The sequence below is a fragment of the Peromyscus californicus genome, unplaced genomic scaffold, assembly GCF_007827085.1.
Source record: "Peromyscus californicus insignis strain IS unplaced genomic scaffold, ASM782708v3 Scaffold_6__1_contigs__length_162567912, whole genome shotgun sequence".
NCBI classification, from domain to species: Eukaryota; Metazoa; Chordata; class Mammalia; order Rodentia; family Cricetidae; genus Peromyscus; species Peromyscus californicus.
In genome coordinates, this window is record NW_026294584.1 from 137,097,128 (window position 1) to 137,119,887 (window position 22,760).

General features: G+C 45.3%; 1 protein-coding gene across 1 annotated transcript; it reads right to left on the reverse strand.

Annotated features, from left to right (window-relative positions):
* Nucleotides 1-52: 52 nt before the first annotated feature.
* Nucleotides 53-22,402, reverse strand: Phc1 (polyhomeotic homolog 1). Its single transcript, XM_052719816.1, is given in 16 exon segments — nt 53-1,055; nt 1,886-2,060; nt 2,062-2,118; nt 2,509-2,659; nt 2,865-2,973; nt 3,764-3,878; nt 4,859-5,070; nt 5,280-5,427; nt 6,155-6,936; nt 8,509-9,001; nt 15,293-15,448; nt 16,111-16,260; nt 16,883-16,963; nt 17,843-17,953; nt 19,634-19,791; nt 21,291-22,402. Coding segments are annotated over 16 exon segments (3,057 nt in total). The 5' UTR covers nt 21,295-22,402; the 3' UTR covers nt 53-900.
* Nucleotides 22,403-22,760: the final 358 nt, after the last annotated feature.

Here is a 22,760-nt window from a genome sequence, read left to right on the forward strand (position 1 = left end):
ATTTGTGTCTGGGAGAATAAAGAGTGGAATGGATTAAGACAATGGAGACCACTTTTCAGCCTTTTACGGAGGAAGAAAAAATATTTAATATTTTGTTGTATAAGGAATAGTGCCCAAGGCAGGTGCTTACAATCCTGACCTTAGCCCCACACACTCCTGTTTGTAAAGCTATAGGAAAGAGCAGAGTTGGGATAGAAAAGAAAAGGTTGAAGATGGTAACAAGTCAGAAGGGGCGGGGATGAATGACAACAGCCACACCTGTCGGTCAAACACCTTTAGTCCCTGCAGCAAATCAGATACCGACCAAGTGTCTACCCTGGCTGGTGACCCTGCCACGGACGCACGAAGAAATAGTCATATCTAAGGGAGAAAATGAACAGAAAACTGAGCTACAGCCACAATGAGACAATCCAGAGGAGGAGAGCACCAGGTTTCACTACCTGTGTCACACAAGATGGGAAAAACCGACCTCTCCCACTGGGGAGGCAAACCTACATATCATCCATTTCCTTGCCTTACCAAACAAGACATTCTTCCTCTTGGAGAAGTGACATCCTGGCTAGTCACTCCACTCCCAGATAAGGTGGAGCAGCAGTCCTAGTCTCTAGTCTGCCTGTTTAAAAACTGGATTAGGGTAGGTGTGATTAGTGAGAATGGGGTGTGTGTGTGTGTGTGTGTGTGTGTGTGTGTACACGCACGCGCGCAGGTGAAACCCAGAGAAAATGTCAAAGCTGCCACCACGTAGCACCAACAACCAATTCTTGCACTTCTGTCTCCACACCCCCATAGGGAGTCTCAGAGGAACAGCTCACTCTTCTTCCCTGCAAAGTCTGCTGGCCCCGGGTTAGAACCTGAATGGTCGGGGCATCTGCTTTAGGCTGATTTGTGCAGAGGACCACATTAGGTCTCCTTGAGGACATTGATCTTGGCACAGATCTTGAGGGCAGGACCTAATTTGATGTTCATGGCACTCATAAGATGTTCTTCTTTAAGTAATAAAAGGGCCTGTCCATCAATCTCCTGGGAACGAAACTCTTCTGCAATCTCTTGGCAGCCTAAAAGGAAAAGATGGGAACATGTGAGAAACTGCATGGTGGCGTCAGAAGACATGGGAAGAAACTAAAGAGAAACAGGCCTAGTGATAGCTAATTCTAAAGCACCCTCCTAAATTCAGTAATAGATCTGAGGCAAGCTTTGAAAGCAAGTGAAATTACAGCCACCAGCTACTCTATATATCTTCAAGAAAGCAGTGAGTTGTTCACAGAAATAACTTCGTAACTCCTTTAGAGATTAAAAAAAAAAAATACACTTTAGTTGGGTGGTGCTGGTGCCCGCCTTTAATCTCAACATTCAAGAGGCAGAGACGGGGATCTCTGAGTTCACCAGCCTGGTCTACACAGCAAGTTACAGGACAGTCAGGGCTGCTATGCAGAGAAAAACTACACACATGGTCTCTTTAACAATGGCAAAAAGGTTAACAGCTTCTGCAACATTTTCCTTTAAGGACCCAGAATTCAGACAAAAACCGTGTTTAATGGAGGCGGGTACTCCCTTGAAAGTGAGTCAGCGAAGGGCTTTTCTAATGTACTCCACTGAAAAGGTCATGTGTGCTCAGTTACTCACATACAACAAGTAAAGAGATTTTTATCCAAAAAAATCCAAGTGAGAAATACGGTTAATTCAAAATAAAAACAAATACCAAAAAAAACCCCGCAGACACTGTAATTAATGGTGTCAGCCCAGAAGGAAATTAGTGAACGACACTGTAGAAAAGCAGCCCCCGTGCTGCCAGACACAAGCCCAGCTGCTTCCAGGTCAGTCAGGTGCCCTTGTGGGATGACCTCAGGGAATTGAGGCCTGGTTCTGCTGAAGAGGCTCCCAGTACCTTGCAGAGAAGCAATAAACTCGTAGACCTCCTCCACACTCCATCGGCTGGGATTACTGGACAGAAACACAGGGTTGATGCCATGCAGTTCTGGTGTAGGTGGAGCTGTAATGGTGTTTCCTAGGTCACGTTCTCCATGTCCAGGTCTTACTGACAATGGCCCAGGAGATGTTGGGGGAGAGTGCTTCATCATAACTGGAATTATCCGAGCCCCGGCTAGAGTCCTCCTGACCCTTCAGAAGAGACAGCAAACCAGTGCGGCAGTGAGGGCAGCAGCATGAGCTCCTTCTCCACCTCCCTTCCCAGCAACCCTGGGCTAAACAGGAAAACCATCTTAACAGGCAAACCAAGGCTGTACTTCATTTGCAGATGCCCAAAGCCTGCTCTAAAGCACCGTTCAAATATCATTTCTCTGACTGTCCCTGAATTATCTCAAGTACAGTGAAGAATTCATCACGGACGTATAAACTTGTAGTCAGATGGAAGGAGGCAGGAGAGTCTCTCACAATGTCAGGGTCAAACCAGAGCTCTGTACCCAGTGCTTTTACCCAGGCAAAGGAACGGGGGGGGGGGGGGGGGGGGGGGGGGGCACTCTACAGGCTAGCTGACTGACAGCGGCTCACCCGATGGCGCTTGCCCTGGATCTTAGCACGCGCAATGTCAGAAGAGCTGCGGCGGGGTCCTCGCCTCCGGACACGGGCGTAGCTGGCTTCCTGAAACTCCTTCATCTTTTTCCTCTTCAGGCGGAACTGGTGGCTACAGCTCACATTGTACCTACAGGTCAGGGTACACAGAAGACGTCACGGTATGTCACGGTGCTGTGGAAACAACACACTGCCCTTCCACAAATATGAACTGGTATTGGCAGAGTTGACTTGGGGACAGAATGAAAGCGAAGAGGGATAAAGCACCAGTTATGAAAAAGACAGACACTCAATGGGAAATTCAATGAGGGCTGGCTGGCTGGTGCCCAGCGTACCTCTTTGCACACGTCATGGAGCAAAACCTCTTAGAGCCACGAAACTGCTCTGCCGGGGCGAACTTCCCACAGTACTCGCACTTTAGGAGATTGGCTTTCTTATCTAACTCTGGAAAACAAGGCATTCAGGAGTTACTGTGAGTCTCTGCTGCCCCACAATTGTTATTAGGCTCAGAACTGGATACTCATTTTCCTCGGGGTTTTTCTGCAAAGACCTACACAACCTAACTGAGAATGCCTAAAAGCAAACACCCTAAAGGATTGTCCCTCAAGAAGTACATGGTTTGGCATAAGAGTACAGGCCTATTATCTCAGCACACAGGATACTGAGGCAGGAAGGTGAACGTCAGCCTTAGCTCCACATACAGCAAGTCAGAGACATATCTAGGGTGCAGGGCAAGACTCTGGAGAGACGGAGACTTTCAAATCTTCTCAACCTTAAGTCAGATTATTTCCATGTTAGCTATCTTACTCATTTTACTCTGGTAAACTCAAATTTCAGATAGGACTCTGTATATGGAAGAGGCTGACCAATACAGAGAAAGATACAACACTCTTCTTCCACAAAGACCTACAAAAGCGTAGGCAAAAATGTGTACAGTGCCTTCTGTATGGTTCCACACACTCAGCAGAACACGTCTGTGCAAGACAGACTTTCCCCTAAATGTCCTACTTTCAATACATAAGGACTGGGTAGGTGTGGTGACCCAAGCCTGTAATCCCCAGACTCAAGAGGATCTGAAGTTAAAAGGCCAGCCTGGGCTACATGGTGAGACCTTGGTCTCAAAAGAATGACCTCTCGGGATGTAGCTCAGTAGCAGAACTTTTGCGTAGTATGTGCTAGAAGTGGGTTCAGTCCTCATCCCCATCAGACATCTCCAAGAGCATCCACTCCTTACCTACAGAGGGGCTGTCTCCTCCCAAAGGGCCACTTGACTGACTCTCATTCAGCCCCGTCAGAAGGCCAGCCTGCAGTGGCTTCTCAGATTCCTTCAGTAACTGAGAACATCCCACCTGTCCCAGAGAAAGACCAGTTAAGGTAGCCTAAGTCCTTTTGGCCCCTCTACAGCCTTCCACAACATTTCCCATGTCCCTGCCTGGATGAGCCCAGAGCTGAAGGCCAAATCTGGCTCACAGGGGATCTCTTTCTTTCTTTTTTTTCTTAAGATATTTTTGGGAGGAAATAGGGGAGGGGAGTTGGGGGCTGAGTTTCACTGTACAGCCCTGGCTATCCTAGAAGTTGCCTATGTAGACCAGGCTGGCCTTGAACTCAGTGATCTGCCTGCTCTTCTGCTACCTAAGGGCTCAAATTAAAAGTGTGTGCCCACCACACTCAGCCGGGGGTGTGTGTGTGTGTGTGTGTGTGTGTGTGTGTGTGCGTGTGCGCGTGTGGCGTGTGTGTGTGTGTCGTGTGCATGTGCGTGTGCGTGTGTGTGTGTGTGTGTGTGTGTACATGTACGCCAGGTAACCAAAGTCGGATACTCAAGAGCTGGAGTTAGTATAGGATAAGCGGTTGTAAACTGTGTGGCATGGGGGCTGGGAATGCAACTCAGGTCCTCTGCAAGAGCAATATATGCTGCTAACTGCTGGGGCGTCTCTCCAGCCCCAGGCTCTTTCAGTATGGCAGCCCCAGGGTCTCTAACTGACGTTTTCCGTCTAAGTCAATGAAGAACAAATTCTCACACTTACTCCCTCCACAAAGGTGCAAAGAATGCAAGAGGAATCAGGACGACTCGGCTGTGGTCCTGGTTTCCTTCCTTATGACCACCTAGTGTACTTAACTAAACACCCTCTCTGTCTCTGTTCCCAGTATTTTCACTTTCTGGTCCAAAAGCTTCCCTTGCATTCCTTCCCTCCTCTGTAACGAAGTAAGCAGCATAATGAACCGTTCTCTAATGACTAAGTAGCTCTGCGCTTTCTGTTCTTAGGGAAATCTGAAAAAAAAGAAAGATCACCTCTCCCCTCCCAGTCCCACTTTCAGGCTCTGCCCTCACCGGGAAAGGTTCTGCTCCTTCCTGGATAACAAAGCCTTCAATGATGTGCGTGAGAATCTGTGGCTTCACAATGGCCTGTGGGGGTTTTGAGTCACCCATCTGTCTCGACACCAAGGCCAGAGTAGGAGGCGGTGCTGATGGGGTAGGGACCAAGGCTACTAAGTCACTGCTTGGAGGATTAGCATTCAAACTGGCCACTGGTTCAGCTTTCTCTGAAAACAAAACAAAACCACACATTAAGGAACAGCTGTGATGTGACACAACTAACTCCCCTACTACTGAGGCAGCCTGATCTTCCACAACATGCTCATCTTTGATCACTCAGCATAGAGCCCAGGTTTCTCCATCTATTTACTGCTCACCAAGCTCAGGCCCGTTTTCTACTGAACTAGATTTCTCTCTTAGCTCCTGTGTTACTCACCTCCAACACTGTTCTTCTCCTCCAGCACCTTTGGGCTCTCTGACGCTGGTGATGCCTTTGCGGGAAGCATGGAGCCCAACGTGGAGCCGTCATCTCTCTCCTCCTCAGACTCAGCTTTCCGTTTCACAGCCAATGTCTGGGGTTTACCCTAGAAGATGAGCAACCAAGAAAGTAGCCAAGATCTAGGTGTGAAAGGAACACTGTAACTGCACACTTCCTGAGAATATTCTTAGTTCCAGATGCTCAAATTTGTTTATTTCCTTTGATACACTAAACTTCTTGGTCATCCCCAATTAGTGTAACTTCTGGATCAGGACAAGAAAGACATCACTTAGTCCTGACTTGGGATTGAAAGACTCATTGTAGAGCAACTAAGAACTGTTGGCACTACAAAAACGGACTTGGTTAAAGCATTCTTTTTTTTTTTTTTTTTTTTGGTTTTTTGAGACAGGGTTTCTCTGTGTAGCTTTGGTACCTGTCCTGGATCTCGCTCTGTAGCCCAGGCTGGCCTTGAACTCACAGAGATCCACGCGGCTCTGCCTCCTGAGTGCTGGGATTAAAGGCGTGCACCACCACCGCCCAGTGGCACTCTTGATCTAATTACTATACATATAAAACCCTAAGATTTTAGTAATAAATTTATGAATTTGAAGTTTATCTATTTTTTATATTTTTATGTTTATGTAAACATATATTTAACATATATAAACATATAGATATAAAAACCTCACTCTTTTAAAAAAGAGCACATACATGCCAGCATTCACCTCAACTCTTCATTCACCTATTAAATTAAGTTCTATTTCCACTCAGTCCCAAGCCCACAAGGATGCAGATAAGTAGTAATATCTTCAAAATGATCAAACAGCACTCACCGGCAGGTGCACAGACTGCATGTAGAAAGCAGCAGGAACTTGGGCCACGACAGGGGAGGAGGCTGTAGGCCCACCCTTGACCACATGTGCCGTTCCCTGCACAGGAGCAAGGGTCATCCCCGGCGCCAATGCGGGAGGACACTCCTGAAGTGCACCAGAAGCCTGTGATGAAGGTGGCGAGGAGGCCAGATGGGCCTGGCCAGGCTGGACTGCCCCTGGCACTCCCCGGGAAGTAGGTACAGCAGCTGCCAGCTGTGCTAATCCCAAAGCCTGTGCCTGGGCTGTACCTGGCTGCCGGGTACCGACAACTTGCACAGGGATATGTGGTGGTGGCTGCTGGGTGGCTGACATCTTAGCAGCTCCGAGTTGAGGAGGTTTGATGGGTGCTACAGGTGGTTTGGACTGAATGGGGATGGGTGGTTTGGGGGTTGGGTCAGGTGGAAGAGACAGGGGTGAAGACTGAAGCATTGGTTGGACCACCAGGGTCTGAGCTTGCTGTTGGGACTGGGAAGGTGGGACCTGCTGAGTAGGTGGGACCTGGGCTGGCTGAGGGGCAGTGAGGGTTGCTGCTTGCGGCTGCTGTTGCTGTTGCTGCTGCTGTTGCTGCTGCTGCTGGGCCAACTGGAGGTGTGTGGCTGTGTGAAGCAACTGGGACTGGCGGTGCTGGAACTGCTGCTGGTGGTGGATGGCGATCTGCTGCTGGATCACCACTTGTTTTTGCTGGAGGTGGATCTGCTGCTGCTGCTGAATCAGTGAATGGGGCTGGATCTGTGTGTATGTGGCTATGTGTAAAACAAGCCAGATGAAACCAAGAGGAAAAGAGCAGAAAATAATAAGCCTAAATTAAAAACAAAGCCGTCTGTCGAAGATGTACCCAATGCTGCAATCAATGAATGAAAATCTCATCATTTGGGAATCAGACAGTGAATGGAAATCAAGCCTTCATAGAACTTCAACATCACTTTATTCACACTCTTTCCACTGAGTTAGACATTACTGACGACCTCCAGGACAAAGGTCTCAAGGGCACAGCCTGGACGCTCAAGTACTCAGGAGACAAGGCGAGTCCAAGGCCTGCCTAAGCAACTTAGTGAGCGGTTTCTCCAAATGTAAGTTAAAAAGAAAGACAGGACTAAGGGTGTTCTGTGATAGAAACTTGCCTTGGCATGTTAAAGGCCTAGATTCAACCCCAAGAAGTGTGTGTGTGCGCGCGCACATACACACACACACACACACACACACACACACACACAGGAAGTAAGAGATGAATGGAGGGAGGTCCCTTAAGTCAGTAATCACCTTCAGTCAGTTCTTTTTTCTTTGCTATAACCATCCTACCCTTTCACTCGGTACTTAGCAAAGAATGGTTGACCCCTCCTTCATTACCTCAAGACCGAATCCGTGTTTTATTCATTTTGACATCCCTAGAACCCATTCTAGTGTTTGATACATAAGATGTAGTTAATATTCATGGAAAGAATAAATACCCAGAGGTAAAGGTATCAACATCCGGTACAAATGCCTCCATTTTAAAGTTCATCACATGAGGCCACCATCTAAAAAGCCTTAACGCAGGCACAGGCTCTGACCACTGTCTGCTCCGCTGCAAACTGCAGCTGACAGTCTCTGCCTGCATGTTATTAGACTGTCCAAAGAAGGCACAAAGCATGTGGTCTGAAAGCACTCTGGGACAGGAAGGCTAAGGTATCTATCTAAGTATCTACTATCAGTCATGTTTGTGATGAAATTATCCAAACGTATCAATGATTAAGGTGACAGAAAGAAAGAAGACAAAAACCAACATTACCAAGTGGAGACACTGGCTACATTTGACCCAGTCTGAAAGCAAGTACAAACTAGGTTACTGTTCTTACTAACTCCGTTGGTCCTGACTATTGATATAAGTGATCACAAGTCAACCACACACACTAAGGCACAGCGCCTCTTGCTGGTCTTAAGTACCTTTGGGATTTACACTCTAGCTAAAAAGAGGAGAGCACTCATACTTGATGCTGCACCGTAAGTAGCATGAGAACAGGGAATCTGCCTTCAAAGATTCATCTCTAGCACATTTGTCAATTCCATTAGAATTCCGTGAACTACTGAATAGGACAAACTGTAAAACTCAGAGCCCCTATGAAAGTAGACAGAGCACTTTAGAGGCAGTTTGCTGCTTGGAAGAAACTGGTAAGATCTTCAACTGTTCATTATCCTGTCACTGAGCTAGCATGTTCAAGATTTTCTTTCTTTCTGCCATTCCATTGCCAAGAATTTTAAAAAAAGGGGGAGGGGGACTCTAAATACTTCAAATGACTTCTGAGAGATTAATGACACTGTGAGAGGTGACACCTTACCTGAGCTAATAAGCGTCTGGCTGGGGGCAGGCGTGGCCGTCCGGGTCAGGTTCATGCCCACACTCTGCTGGCCACTCCCATCTGCGTCTGCTTTCTTGGCTGCTGCACTCTCTGCCTCTGTTTGGCTGCCCTGGCTCACAGTCACTGTTTGAGCTGGGGGTAAGGGCTGCACCACTCCTGTGCCCTTCCGGGGACAGCTTCCACCACCCAATCCTGAAGACGGCAACTGGCCCAAGCCCCCAGGTGCCTGGCCACCTCCACCTGGACCCATAGAGCCTGGGAGGCTATTCCCACTGCCTCCACTAGCTTGACTAAGGTTGAGTGACTGGCCTGAGGCCCCAGAAGAAGCCTGTGCCACAGTTAGAGCCTGGTTAGAAGCCTGGGAGAGGCCAGAAACAGGAGAAGCTCCAGGAGGGATGGCCTTCTGAGTGGAGCCTGGCATCTGGGGTCCTTGAGCTGAGGCCTGCTGGTTCCTCACTGCCAAGTTCTGCACCTGGAAGATATAACATATGGGTGTGTGTAGATTCCTGTGACTGACTCACAAGCGCAAAACTAGATACACTGTAATACTTCACAGCCTACCTGACTTCGCCCTGACTTCTACACCAATATACTTAAGTCCTTCCAGTCTCCCAAAGAGCTTTGTACACACATCTGAATTTTTAGTCTGCCATTCACTATCAAGTCTATCATCAAATTTCAACATTTATTCCTTCAAAATATATCTCTGACTTTCTCTTTCTTCATATTCACTTGGCATCTACTAAATACGTACACTATACTTCACGTACTGCCTTGGACAGTGGAAACGTATGTGTTCTGTGCCCCTGCTGCATGGTTTCCATGAGAGTAGAAAATCGGCAAGTATAACACAGCACTATATACACACATATAAACCAAGTTTTAAAGGAGTACAGAGCATGAAAATCAACTCCAACTGGGAGACCAAAGATTCCTCAACAGAGGAAGTCTGTACCAAGGCTCAGAGGTGAGACGCGGTGAAGGGGAGGATCTAAAGGCATATCTAAAAGCATCTGCAAGGCCACAGAACCAAAACATAATAACATCATGCTTTAACATAAATATTTTGTTGTATTGAGTTACAAGGAGTAGAAAAATAAGAAACAAGAAAGATAGCTGGGGCTATGCTGGGTCACTAAGAGTGTTAAAATAAACAGTCTGAATTGTAACTTACAAACATCAAATTTAATCTATCTTGTTTACTATTAACAATCCTAGAATGTAATACAGTTGGCATGAACAGAGAGGGAAAAAAAAATAGCTACCTAGTTGATTCTATTAATCAGAACACTATCACAATTAATCTTAATAATAATCAGAATAAACATGATAAAAATCTATAGCTGAAGCCATTTCTTTATAAACATTTTGAGGAAGAAATTGTCATCATATCCTAATGATGACTAGCCACATCTTTACACACATACACACACACACATACATACATACACACACTGGAATTCCACAACCCAAACTGCCATCCACAGAAGGGTACTATATTTATACAACAGATTATTATATAAAAATTAAAAGTATAAATAATGACTATAAGACAACTATATCTTGTAATATGCTGTGAAGAAAACATTCTCAGGCCAGGTGCAGAGGCATGCTGCTGTTATCCATGTTGCTGAGGCTGAGGCTAGACCAGTATTCGAGGCTGGTCTAGCCAACATAGCAAGACACTGTCTCAAAACACAAGCGAAACTGTATTCTCAAAAAGACTGCATACAGCTAAGTTTCTTTAAATACAAATAAAACATGTCATATACAAAATACATAACAATATTTATATTACATCGTGCTATTTATATAATTATATCATGTTATATATTGTATACATACATACATATAAAAACATGGTATCTAGACCCTGCTTCAAATTAATCCATGGTCAGAAGGCAGGAGCCTGAATAGAATGGTTACATACTGGTAATTGTTGAAATTCAATGGTAAATACACAGATTCAATTTGTGCACATATCTGTATTTTCCATGAAAATTAATTTTCAAAGTAAATTTTAGAAATAAAGAGGCAATGAAGCTATATTAAAAGAGACCAAGGGAAGGATGATCCTAGAAATCAGTACATACACTTGATACCATGGATAAAGGCAGTCCTAGACACAGTGAGAAACTGCTCAATACATTATGTCTTTGGTTTGAAGCACTAGGGCTTCAGTCCGGGGCATCTTTCACATACAAGGCAAGGACTCCATCACTGAGCTACACCCCCAACCTGCTTCCTACTCCTAGTAAAGATAACTGAGTAAGAAGCTAGAGAGATGGCTCAGGGGACTAAGGCACTTACTGATCTTGCAGAGGACCCAAGTTCTATTCCCAGAACCTATATGGTGGTTCAGACCCTCCTCAAAATCTAGTTCTGAGCTCCAACAAGCCTCTTCAGGTCCCTGCATGCACGTGCAACACATAAACTCACACAGGCATACACGTATGTACAGAGAGAAATAATTTTTTATTTAAAACTGCATTTTTAAAAAAATGAGCCCTGAGAGTACCAATAAGACGGTAATAAACCACATCACTAGGACTGATCAAATTTTGTGTACTAAAGGCACAATTTTTTAAAGTTAGTAACAAAATACCTTTCTTGCTTTCTCTGCACATATGTGAGTGTTCATGTATATGCAGATGCTCATGTGTGGGAATATAGATACACATGTGTACACATCCACATGCAGGTCAAAAGAGCACTATGCAATTCCTCAGGTGCCACCTTTTCTGAGATAGTATCTCTCGCTATCTGGAACTCACCTATTGGACTAGACAGGGAGTCAAGGATCCATCTGTTTCTACCTCACCACCACTGGAATTACAAGCAAGCACCACATGACTGGGTGGGGTTTTTGGTTTTTTGAGACAGGGTTTCTCTGTGTAGTCCTGGTTGTCCTGGAATTCACTCTATAGACCAGGCTGGCCTCAGACTCACAGAAATCCACCTGCCTCTGCCTCCCAAGTGCTGGGAATAAAGGTGTGCACCACCATTGCTGCCTCCTGTTTTATTTTTTTTTTTATTTATTTATTTTTTTTTTTTTTGGTTTTTCGAGACAGGGTTTCTCTGTGTAGCTTTGCGCCTTTCCTGGAACTCACTTGGTAGCCCAGGCTGGCCTCGAACTCACAGAGATCCGCCTGGCTCTGCCTCCCGAGTGCTGGGATTAAAGGCGTGCGCCACCACCCCGCCCGGCCTTGTTTTATTTTTTTTTAACAAGGGTTGTGAATACAGAACTCAGGTCCTCATGCTTCCAGGGTGAGCATTTTATTGTTGTTTTAAAGTCATCTTGATAGAAACATGGAAGAGGATTTACAAGTAGTCCTGAGTAAAGTCAGGAAAACCACTTAGAAAACCAGCATAGGCCGGGCGGTGGTGGCGCACGCCTTTAATCCCAGCACTCGGGAAGCAGAGGCAGGCGGATCTATGTGAGTTCGAGGCCAGCCTGGGCTACAGAGTGAGTTCCAGGAAAGGAGCAAAGCTACACAGAGAAACCCTGTCTCGAAAAAAAAAAAGAAAGAAAGAACGAAAGAAAAGAAAAGAAAAGAAAACCAGCATAGTGCAGCCAAGTGAAGGGTAGAATTTGAATCCAGAACAGTGGGAGAGAAGGCCAGCTTTGCAGAGGCTCCTGTAACCCCCAGCAGGAGTGAGAACTAGGCTGATTACAGCTTCCCTTCCGCAATGGCCATTCCACATTTTCCTACTCTCCCTACACCTCAGAACACCGGCTCTTTTCTCCTCTTTACCTCTGCAGAGAGAGTGAAAGCACTGCTCATGGCTTCTACCACCTATGCATTTACCAGCATGTGGCACATCACCCCCTTTTTCTCTCTACTCTTCCTCCTAACAATGGGCATCCTCTGCTCTGGATCCTCACCCTCTTGCTTTTCTAGAAAGCTTACCCTATCAACTCTCTCTTAGGCTTGGCTCTATCAGTCACTCCTGCCTGTGTGAGCTGCCTGGGTCCCTTTCCCTGTCTATCCCCCTGCCCCAGCTTCATTCTCCTTTCCCTGCTCTCCAACCCTCAGCTAAATAAACTCTTGTGCAGCCACTGGACTCATTCACACTCTCCACGCAGGCTTCAAACTCAGTCCCCCTCCAAGTCCTCTGAAGTAGCTCTCCCTCTAAATTAACAAATCATCCTTGTTTTCCTCTTTTACACTGAAAAGAAATGAGAGGTCCCACCCCATATCCACCGCAGTCTTGTAATTTCTGTTCCTGTCTTCATGATACTCCACAGGACAGACCTTCTCCTCTCTCTGTTGTTCTTTCCTGCTTCCCTGTCAGCCATCATCTTCAAATTTTCTAAGGGCTCATTCCAACCCTCAGAGTTCTACTAGACATTCTTCTTTTCAGTCCACACGCTCTCCATACACAATTTTAAACATTTCCTTAACTTCAACAGATGTACCATCTATGTCTACTATTTTCACATGTTTAGCTCCAAGGTAGCTCTCCTAAACTCAGGAGCATGCACAGAGCTGCTGTCTCGATATCTCACATGTCTCAAAAGCATCTCTAATTTGGCATGTCCAAAAGTGAACTTCAACCTAACCCCATTTCTCCAGTATACAGCACCAACAGTCTACAGTGCTCTTTCAGGCCCCACACCTGGCACCTCCCTCAAGTCCCCCAAACTGAATCGGCTCACCTTCAATAATCTTGTTCATCTCAAATCCATGCATTCCTGTCCATCTTTATTGCTATGCACCCCAACACCACCTTTCTCCTATATTATTCTTTTCCCTAGTAACACATTCAACACAGCCTTTAAACTAAAAAAGAAAAAAAGGACATACTCCTTGTCACTTTCATGCTTAAAATCTTACGGTAGCTTCCCATTACCCTTGATATAAGGCCTAAAGTCCTAAACACAGCCCCAAAAACCTTGTGAGATAAAGTTCTTCCCAAGGTCTAGTCCTCCCAGAAAAATAAGCCATCTTGTAACTCATCAAGCAAAGCAACTTTCCTTTCCTCAAAATCTTCAGACATCATGTTTTCCAGGCACTCAACATCTCCTTACATCCATACCTGGCTAACTTCTATAGAGCCCATTTTAAATGTCACCTCCTATATTTCTAGCCCATCCAAAGACTAAGTGCCTTTCTTTATTCTTAGAACACCGTATTCTTGCTAATGAAGCAACTGTTATACCACTCAGGTAACTGTTTGCTTAATAACTAGTACTTTAAAGGTCTACAGTCTCCATAAATGTAGGTATCATGACTTTCCTGAGCATCTAAGACTACAGAGTGACTGATAACAGTTAATAATCTTAAACATTAAGTCCAGCTATGATACAAGTACTTCTAATCAACTCAATTAGTCCTCACAGCATGCCATGTATTAGATATACTCTATCTACTGTACAGATGAATCTTTGGGCCACAGCACAAAGACGTTAGATCACTTACTCAAGGTGCTATAGTTAAATGCAGAGCTGCAGCCTGACCCAGACACCATGTGCACATTCTAGCCACTATGTTCATATTCAGTGTCAGCAGATGGATGAGGGATGGATGGACGATGGATGATGGATGATGGATAAAGAACTGCCAGGAGAGCACCAGCAGCCTCCTGTTTGCCTTCCACTGCTAGAAGAGTCTATAAAGGTATTTTATAACTAGATGACTCCAAGAGTCTTTTGGCAGTTCCCCTCCCCAGGCTCACTCATGCTCCTTGATTCTTTCTGAAGTATTCTTCTTATTCTGTTCATCTGCTGTCCAACAGCCAACAATGGTCTCTCTGATATTATGAAGTTATCTCCATGAACTTGAGTACAGCCTCCTTTCCTCGGCTTTTAGGCTCCTTCCTAATAATGGCATCTTAACCATTAGGTCCATTGTCTCCTTGCTTTGTTTTTGACAAAACTGGAGATCCAACCCAATGTGCATGCCAGGCAAAGGCTCTACCACAGGGCTACATCAGAGCCCTGCTGTCGCTACTCCCCACCCCTCCCACGGGGGACCATGTATATAACTGAGCTGTGCCCTCACACTTGTTCTTCTTTTTCAATTTTCTCCTCACTCCCAGATCAAAGCTGCCTACCCTTCAAGTCTCTACTCGAGTATCCTGCAAAGTAACAGCCAGTTCTTGAAACTCACGTGTCACTCAGGGTTAGTTACATTTCTTATGACACTGCCATACCCCAAGCTCTTTGAAGAGTTGACTCATCTCTTTTAATCCTCCAAAGCTCTAAACATAATACCCAAGCAGAATATATGTATCTACTTTTTGATAGATTAAAAGAATGAGACAACCATTATAAGGCCCTAATTTACATCTCATCCGTATGCTAACAATAAAAATATTTGTGTTTTGAAAGTCACAAAAAGCAAATGGAAGAAAGACTTTACTGAGAACATGAACAGGGACAGGAGACTGAAAGTTGAGAACTATAGTAAGTCAAGAACAAAGGGAACCAAACATTCTACCAGCAACTCAGCCAGGGCTAGTTCACATCTAACTTTATAGAATTCCCCCCAATATCCCTAACTTCAGGTGACATTTCTATGAGGGACTTAAGATTCAATAAAACTAAGCTACAGTGGACAAAAGGATGCCAAAAAAAAACCAACTTGTATTGTAAGACTTCCAGGTCCACAGGGATCTTTTTAGGCAATTCTACTTCCTTCTTTAGCTCAAATCAAATGACAAGTTTTAAGGGATGTATAGGAGTTGAGGAAAGGGGCCTGGCCTACAGTCATCCCCTTCATGCTCCCGGGCTGCTCCACATTGAGTGGTTGCCACTGACCTGATCTGCATCTGCATGAACTCCCGGAGACTGAGCGGGTGGCACCTCCTGCTGGACTGCAGCCACTGCCCCATTGGGCATCAGGATGAGTTGGGAGGCTAGAGGCACATTCCGGCCCAAGGTCCGGTTAACCTGCAATAGGTTTCCCAGCTGTGGCTGGCGAGGAGAGGAGGAAGGAGAGGAAAAGAAGAGAAGAGGAGAGGAGACAGAAGAAATGGAAGGAAAGGACCACAAGACAAAATAAACAGCAGATATTAAACAACTGAGCCTGCCCCTTTCCACACCAACCCAAGAACCTCTCATTCTCCAAATGTGAGGAATCATCCAGAAGAAAACCTAGAATGTACAGAAGACTACAGAATGATAATGAAGAGTCAAACATCAAAGACATTTAGACAACAAGGATGTTAGACACATAGTTCTACACAGAAATAGATAAGCTGAGAGATACTTAGAATCTGGGTACCCAAGTTGCACATTTAAAGATTAGACTATTATCTAACACTGATTTATCAAATGTCAAGGCCACATCTTCCAGCAGAGGATCTCAATGTTATCTAAAAGCATCTTTTCTAGCCTACATAAGGCACAGGGAGTAGAACAACTTGTCTTGAAACATGTGGATGATCAGAATTAAATAAAACAGCTCTCGGGCTAAGGGTATCGCTCAGGGCAGAGCACTTGCCTAGTATGCATGAGGCCCTGGGTTCCCTCCCTGACACCACAAAAGTAAATAAATAAAATACTTCCATTCTTTGCCAGGAAGACGAATTACGAACTATGCCCCTAGGACAATGGAGGCCATGGTTATGACTTACCCGCAGATACATCTGGGCCTGGGACTGGTTGAGGGGTGGGGAAGTGGTGTTCCCCAGTAACACAGACTGGGTCAAGGTGGTAGCACTGGGAGAGCTCACACTCTGGGATCGGCTGATGAGCTGGGCAGCCGATGTGGTTGCCAGGTTGATCTGTACGGTACAGGAAGGAACCAGGACTAAGGATTGAGAAGAAATCAGAGAGGAGACACACAACTGACAACTTCAGAGTGGAACAATCAAGAACAGGGTGCTATTTCATAAAATCAGGGGCAATAAATAACAACTTCCTGTCTAAAACTGTCATCCTATACACTTTGGAGTATTACCAAAGCAAAAGACAATCAAAAAAGAAAGCCCACAACCACCAATGTCAACACTTGAGCAAGCAAAGGAAGAAAATGGACAGATTTTCTTTCTCTCTGAAAAAGCAACTTTTCATTTGTTATCTCTTCTTCCCCCAAGTTTTCTCCTTCCTTCTTTATGTCTGCCCATTTCAACACTCCTATACAGCAAACCATACATAGTAATGCATGCCTATAATCCCAGCACTCAGGAAGGAGAGGCAGGTGGATGACTGTAAGTACAAGGCAGCATGGACTAGCCAGGGACAGCCTGTCTGAAAACAAAGACTCCGACAGAGAGAGAGGAGTTCCCTGTTCTTTTATTGCCAATAAGAGCAGTAATACCCACTGATGACATGGTAAACCTTCTCAGATCAGCTGCAAAGAGCAGACGTTGACAGACACTGCCCTCAAGGAGAGACAGCACTCACCGAGGCCTGGGTGGTAGCGCTCTGCTGCTGTGCAGTGCTGCTGTTTGGGGAGCTAGCCTGCCGACTGGCAGCAATTGTGGCCTGTTAAAGGGGAAGCATAACAGAAACAATGAAAAGGCTGTGTGTTTCCGTCTTCTAGTTTTAATTCATGACACAAAACAGAAATGTCAGGTAAGAACAGAGAGACTCTATGTTGGAGTAAGGAAAAAATACATCACTATCCTTGTAACCTCAAACGACCATATAAGCCTGCCCAGTAACATCAGGGCAGTAGGCAACCTGTCCTCTCCTCTCACACTCTTTATCGGGCCGAAGAACTATACCTTCAAGTCACATCATGAGTCACTGATACATCTAACACAGAGTTGTCTAATACAACATCAAATGAGCCACATATATAATTTCCTACTATGCATATTTAAAAAGTATTAAGTGGGATGATATAAATTTCAGTAACCTATTTAATACAATACATACAAAATAAATATTATCATTTGGGGAGGGATGGGGGGTTGGGACTGAACCCAGGTTTCACACATTTAAGGCACATGCTTTTACCTCAAAGATCCATCTCTGCTCCCAAATATTATCATCTCAACATTAAACTAATATAGAAATTATTGAGATATCTTACCTTCTTTTTGTCAACTGAAGTCTTCTATAATCTTATAATGTCATCTCAACTTGAACTAGCCACATTTCAAGTACTCAATAGCTACATATGGCTGGTAGCTAACGTATTAGACAGAGCAGGTGTACAACACAGCCAATCAATCTATAAAGAGTCTTCCACAGTTCACACTGCAAGCCCAGAATGTAAAAACCACCCTCTTTCCTTTAAGTACAGGAGGCAACAGAAGGCTTTGGTGTAGGATGAGGTTTGCCCCTGACTGCTCTTCTACCCTAAACCTGCAGTACCTAACCCCTCCCTCCCATTCCAACTGGCTGCTGACCTCTCACCTGCTGAACGGCTGCCAGGCTATGCAGCTGGGCATTACTGAGCTGCTGCTGGAGCATGAACTGGTGGAAATACTGAGCTGCATTGGGTTGCCGCTGCAGTGCTTGCAGAGCCTAGAAGACAGGATACAGAATTAAGAACAACCATTTCTAATCCTATGTGCATCACTGTAACTGCCAGAAAGGGAGTCAGGAAGGAGAAAAACCAAAGGAGATGGAGGCGGAACCATCATCATATCTGACTTGTCGTTACTATGTTGGGTCCAGTAGTCTATACAGCCATCTAAAGCAGGATAAACAACTGATTATATGGTCTGTCCTCACATATAAGGAAAAGCAAACCAGTGCACATGAACTTTTACTTCCCAAAATGAGTCCTGGAAACATACGGCAAGATCTGCACAAACTGCAAATAAATGGGATACTGATTAATAGAAAGAAAAAAGCTGGGCATGTGGCAGATGCACTCAAAAGAGTGAGGCAGGAAGATGATGAGTTCCAGGCCAACCAGGGCTACAGAGTAAGCCATATCTCAAATACATAAATACACATTAATAATAAAAGGAAAAGGCGATATATTGTAGGTGTCCAGCAAAGATATAAGATCCCTGAGTTTTGGAGATGACAGAAAAGCAGTGGTGACTTCTGAACAATTCTACTAGGCAAAATTGTCAACTAATTGACATTTTCAAATATCTACTGTACAATATCAATGACTACTTATAAAAATGATAGTGATCATTTTAGTGTCAACTGAATTTTGCTATGTTCTTACTCTTTAATAATTACAACTATTCTACCAAAAGAAAATGCTTCATTTCCAAACAAGATGTTTTCCAAACAGTGCAAAAGTAAATGTCTAAAAAGGTTCATGGTATTTCTATTAGTCAGAATAATTTATAAGGCCCGAAGTTGAAAACTTGACTACTGGAGCAGGAAAGAGAGCTCGTTGGGAAAGAGCACTTGCAGCACAAGCCCAAGGACCTGAGTTCGATCCCCAGAACAATGTAAAACAAAAGGCCAGATGCAGTGGTGCACATCTGTAATCCCGGCACTTTTTTTGTCGTTTGGTTTTGGTTTTTCCTTGGTTTTTTGAGACAGGGTTTCTCTGTGTAGCCCTGGCTGTCCTAGAACTCACTTTGTAGACCAGGCTGGCCTTGAACTCAGAGATCCACCTGCCTCTGCCTCCCAGGTACTGGGATTAAAAGCGTGTGCAACCACTGTCCAGCTACCAACACTCTTAAAATGAGATGATGGTAGATGGAAACAGAACTGGCCAGAAGCTCATGCATGGACCAACTGGACCTGTATATACTGCACAGCCGAAACAAAACCCATGAGTTGTCCTCTGACCTCCACATATCCAGCACTATAAACACACACATAATAGTAAATAAGTAAATAAATATTTTTTAAACAATGGAAAGAAATGGTTAATTAAAACCTAGTTCAATAGACTGAACCTTATTTATTCATGTGTGAACTTTATAATACTTTGTTTTAATCAATGAACCACATTCTCCAGCTCTGTCTTTCAGTATTTTTATTTCAAGACAAGTTCTCACTAAGTTGCCCAAGCTGCGTTGAACTTGGTACATAGCTAAAACCAAAACAAAATAACCAAATTTCCTTCTGGGTTTGCTTGCTCTGATTCTGTAAACTGCTAAGACTAAAGTGGAAGAAAGCTCATTCTTGACCTACTCCAGAAAAACCTGGGTGATGGTCTTCCGTATCCTTGCCTAACCCAAGCCTACAAACCAAGAACTCGCCGGCACTTGGCTGTGCTGAGCTCACCTGCACTGCCTGCCGCTCATACAGGGACATTTGCGCTATCTGCGGCCGAGAGCTGCCCCCTGAGCTGGAACTCCCGTTGGTGGAGCTAGAGTTCTGCTCGCTCTCAGTCTCCATGATCGTGGTCCAGGGTCCCCAAGGATGGTGCTCTGACTCAAGCCCTAGATGGGAATCAGTAAAGGATTAAAGTTATACCTCGAAGCTAAAAATGCCATTTCATATTATTATTATTATTATTATTATTATTATTATTACTACTACTATTACTATTATTATATTATTATTATTCAAAACCACAGTAAGTCCATAAAATATCTAAGACTCTTCCTCTGAGGTCTTAGAACTCCAAAATCTGCAACACAATCTTACAGTCATGTTTCTTCACTCCATCATCTTTTCAAACTAGTCACTGTCTCAAAAGAAAGAACCTTACATAACCCCTCCCGGATAGCATTAAATAAAATGACCAGACTATAACAAGACACCTTACATCCCCCAGCACTTTTCAACAGTTTAAAATCGACCCATTTAAAACTTGCTGTTATTTTTATCTCCGTCATACCATTATCATCATAACAATGGACAGCATTTCCTGTGAAGCCTCTAGGTGCCTCCTTTCCTTGGCCCAGACCCTTCACCTATACTGTTTTTTTACAGTGTTGTATAGTAAGTATTAGTGTCCCCATTTTATAAGAGTGGAAACAAGGATTTTCTGTGTATCAAGTCTTTATACTGCCATGTCTCTTCCCCAAACAAAAAAGCAAACAAACAAACAAACAACAAAAAAAAACTGTCATTCAGTGTGAGTATTCTCATTCACAGAGGAGAGCCCAGATACTGATGAGGTAGACAGTGGACAGGTCATAGAAGGGGATAAACGCTGGGGTCAGAAGAACTAGCCTACTGCCCACATATCCAAAGTAGCTGACTGGCTTCAGGCCAAGCTACTAATTAAAGCCTCAGGCTTGTCACTTATATAACTTCAGTGTCCCTATTGGCAAATAAGTGAACATGCTACATACTCCCAAGATATGTAACATTAAGTAACATTCCGACTCAAACAAAGAAGATTCAACTTTATTAAAGTGTAAGAATTTACCCTCTAGAAGGGACATCAAAATTAGCAAAAGCAAACAGAAATATATATGAGTCAAAAACGAAAAAGAGACATGAGAAGCAAATAGAAACATTCTTCTAAAGCAGCACTAAAATGACATTATTTTTCTTATTTTTTTCTTTCTTTTGTTAAACTTGCACTGTATCTTCTTCACTTGTGAAACACCAGACTACTAGAATATCAGGTCACCAAAACACTATGTGGCTTAGCAATATAAATGTCTGACGACAATTTCTGCTAAGGGCTGTCTACAGTTTCATTAGGTGAACTGATTTATCTCAGGAATGCACCCCAAACCAGCAAACAAGTAAATAAAAGTCAAACTCTTGGCCTTGGCAATTAAAGTTGCGATTTCTCCTAATTCTTTCCCCAGCATCTCATCACACCACCGTCCCCAGAGAACTCTACCCATTTTAGGAAAAGCAAAGGTCACTCCACACATGGATATAATGGAAGAGGTACACAGAGGACATTTTATCAGCTTCACCTCCAGTCTACCTTTCTCCCCACATCTTTTGCCAAAAATATCAAACAGATACAGACCCATGAATCCTCAATATCAGCATGTGAAGAAAAAGAGGGGGTAAGGATTAGAGGCAGCATGGCATAGTTGTATGTATAGATTACTGGACTTATCTCACTGGACTCAGAGACATCAGACCCTGTTACTTGCAATAGAGGCTTGTATTAAAAAATGTTCATAAATTCAACGACCCCCTCATTTCCCCCAGATCGTAAAACAGAAAAGGGCCAATTTAAAGTCTTTCCACTGGGGAAATTGCCATCAAAAACCTTGCAGGCACATAAATCTACTCATTTTTTAATTCATATTGTGAGTTCCAGATTAAACACAGAAAGTGAAGACAACAGTTTAGGCGGCAACCTGAACTAAAAATTAAAAACTGGGAGAAGAGTGAAAGGCCATCCTAAAAGGTACCACCATTCGAGTGTGGGTGTGTAAGGATTCAACTGGGGCAGATGCACACCGATGGGAGGGGACTAGAAAGTAATCTTGAGGTGGATACGGTACTGGGCCTATTGGGTCAAGTGCTGGAAGAAGTCCTCGTCCCTGAGTATAAAACTCTGTTGCAGTAAGAATGGAGCGAAAAGCAGGGGGTTGGGGGTGCCTCGGAAAGACTCCCAGGGGTTCCTGTTCTACACAGAACCGTGATGAAAACGCAGTTCCAAAGAGAAATCAAACACACCGGGAGAAGGGGGTGGATACCGTGCTGTGCCCGGAGCGAACGGACTCGGTAAGCAGGGAAATGGGCATTCTAATAGGAGGGAGCCAAGCAGGAGGGGCACACAAGTCAAGGAACTGGAGCCCGGGGAGCCCGGCGGAGCGCGAGAAGCAGGGGAATAACCAGACAGCATGCTCGGGTGCGGAGGACCGAAGTCGGGGAAGGGAGAAATGAATGAGAAGACGAGCGAGCGGCCAGAGGCAACGAGGTGACGGACAGCCAGCCCCGAGCACAGCGAGCGCCAAGCACGGAGACCGGGACGCGCAGCACCACCGAAGCAGCACCGCAGAGCGCAGCAGAGCGGGAGGCAGGAGCGCGGCTGGGGGAGGTACCTGGGCGTTGCACACGCCGAGGTGGCTGAGGAAACATCCCCGCGCCGCCGAGCCCCCGGGATGCGGCCCCTCCCCGGCCCGCGGCCGCCCGGTTACCTTCGCGCCGGGCTCCGCACCCGAGTCCTCGCGGGGGGCGTCCACCTCAGGGGCGGGGGGAGAGGGGGGGGGGGGTCGCTGGGCCTCGGCGGCGCGGCCGCCTCCTCCCCTTCCTGGAGGGGCGGGGGCCCAGGCGCGGTGGGAGGTGCCCGGCGCGGCCGCCGCTCCCCGCCCCTCCCGCCGTCCGGGTGCCGGCCGCGCCGCGGCTCCGCCAGGCCGGGGGGCTCGCACGGGCCTGTCACTTCCTGCCCCGCCGCGAGGGTGGGGGGCCTAGGCCGGGGGGCCGCGGGCAGGCGCGGGGAGGGGGCTGCGGGGAGGTGCTTCCGGGGCAGCCGACCCCTCCC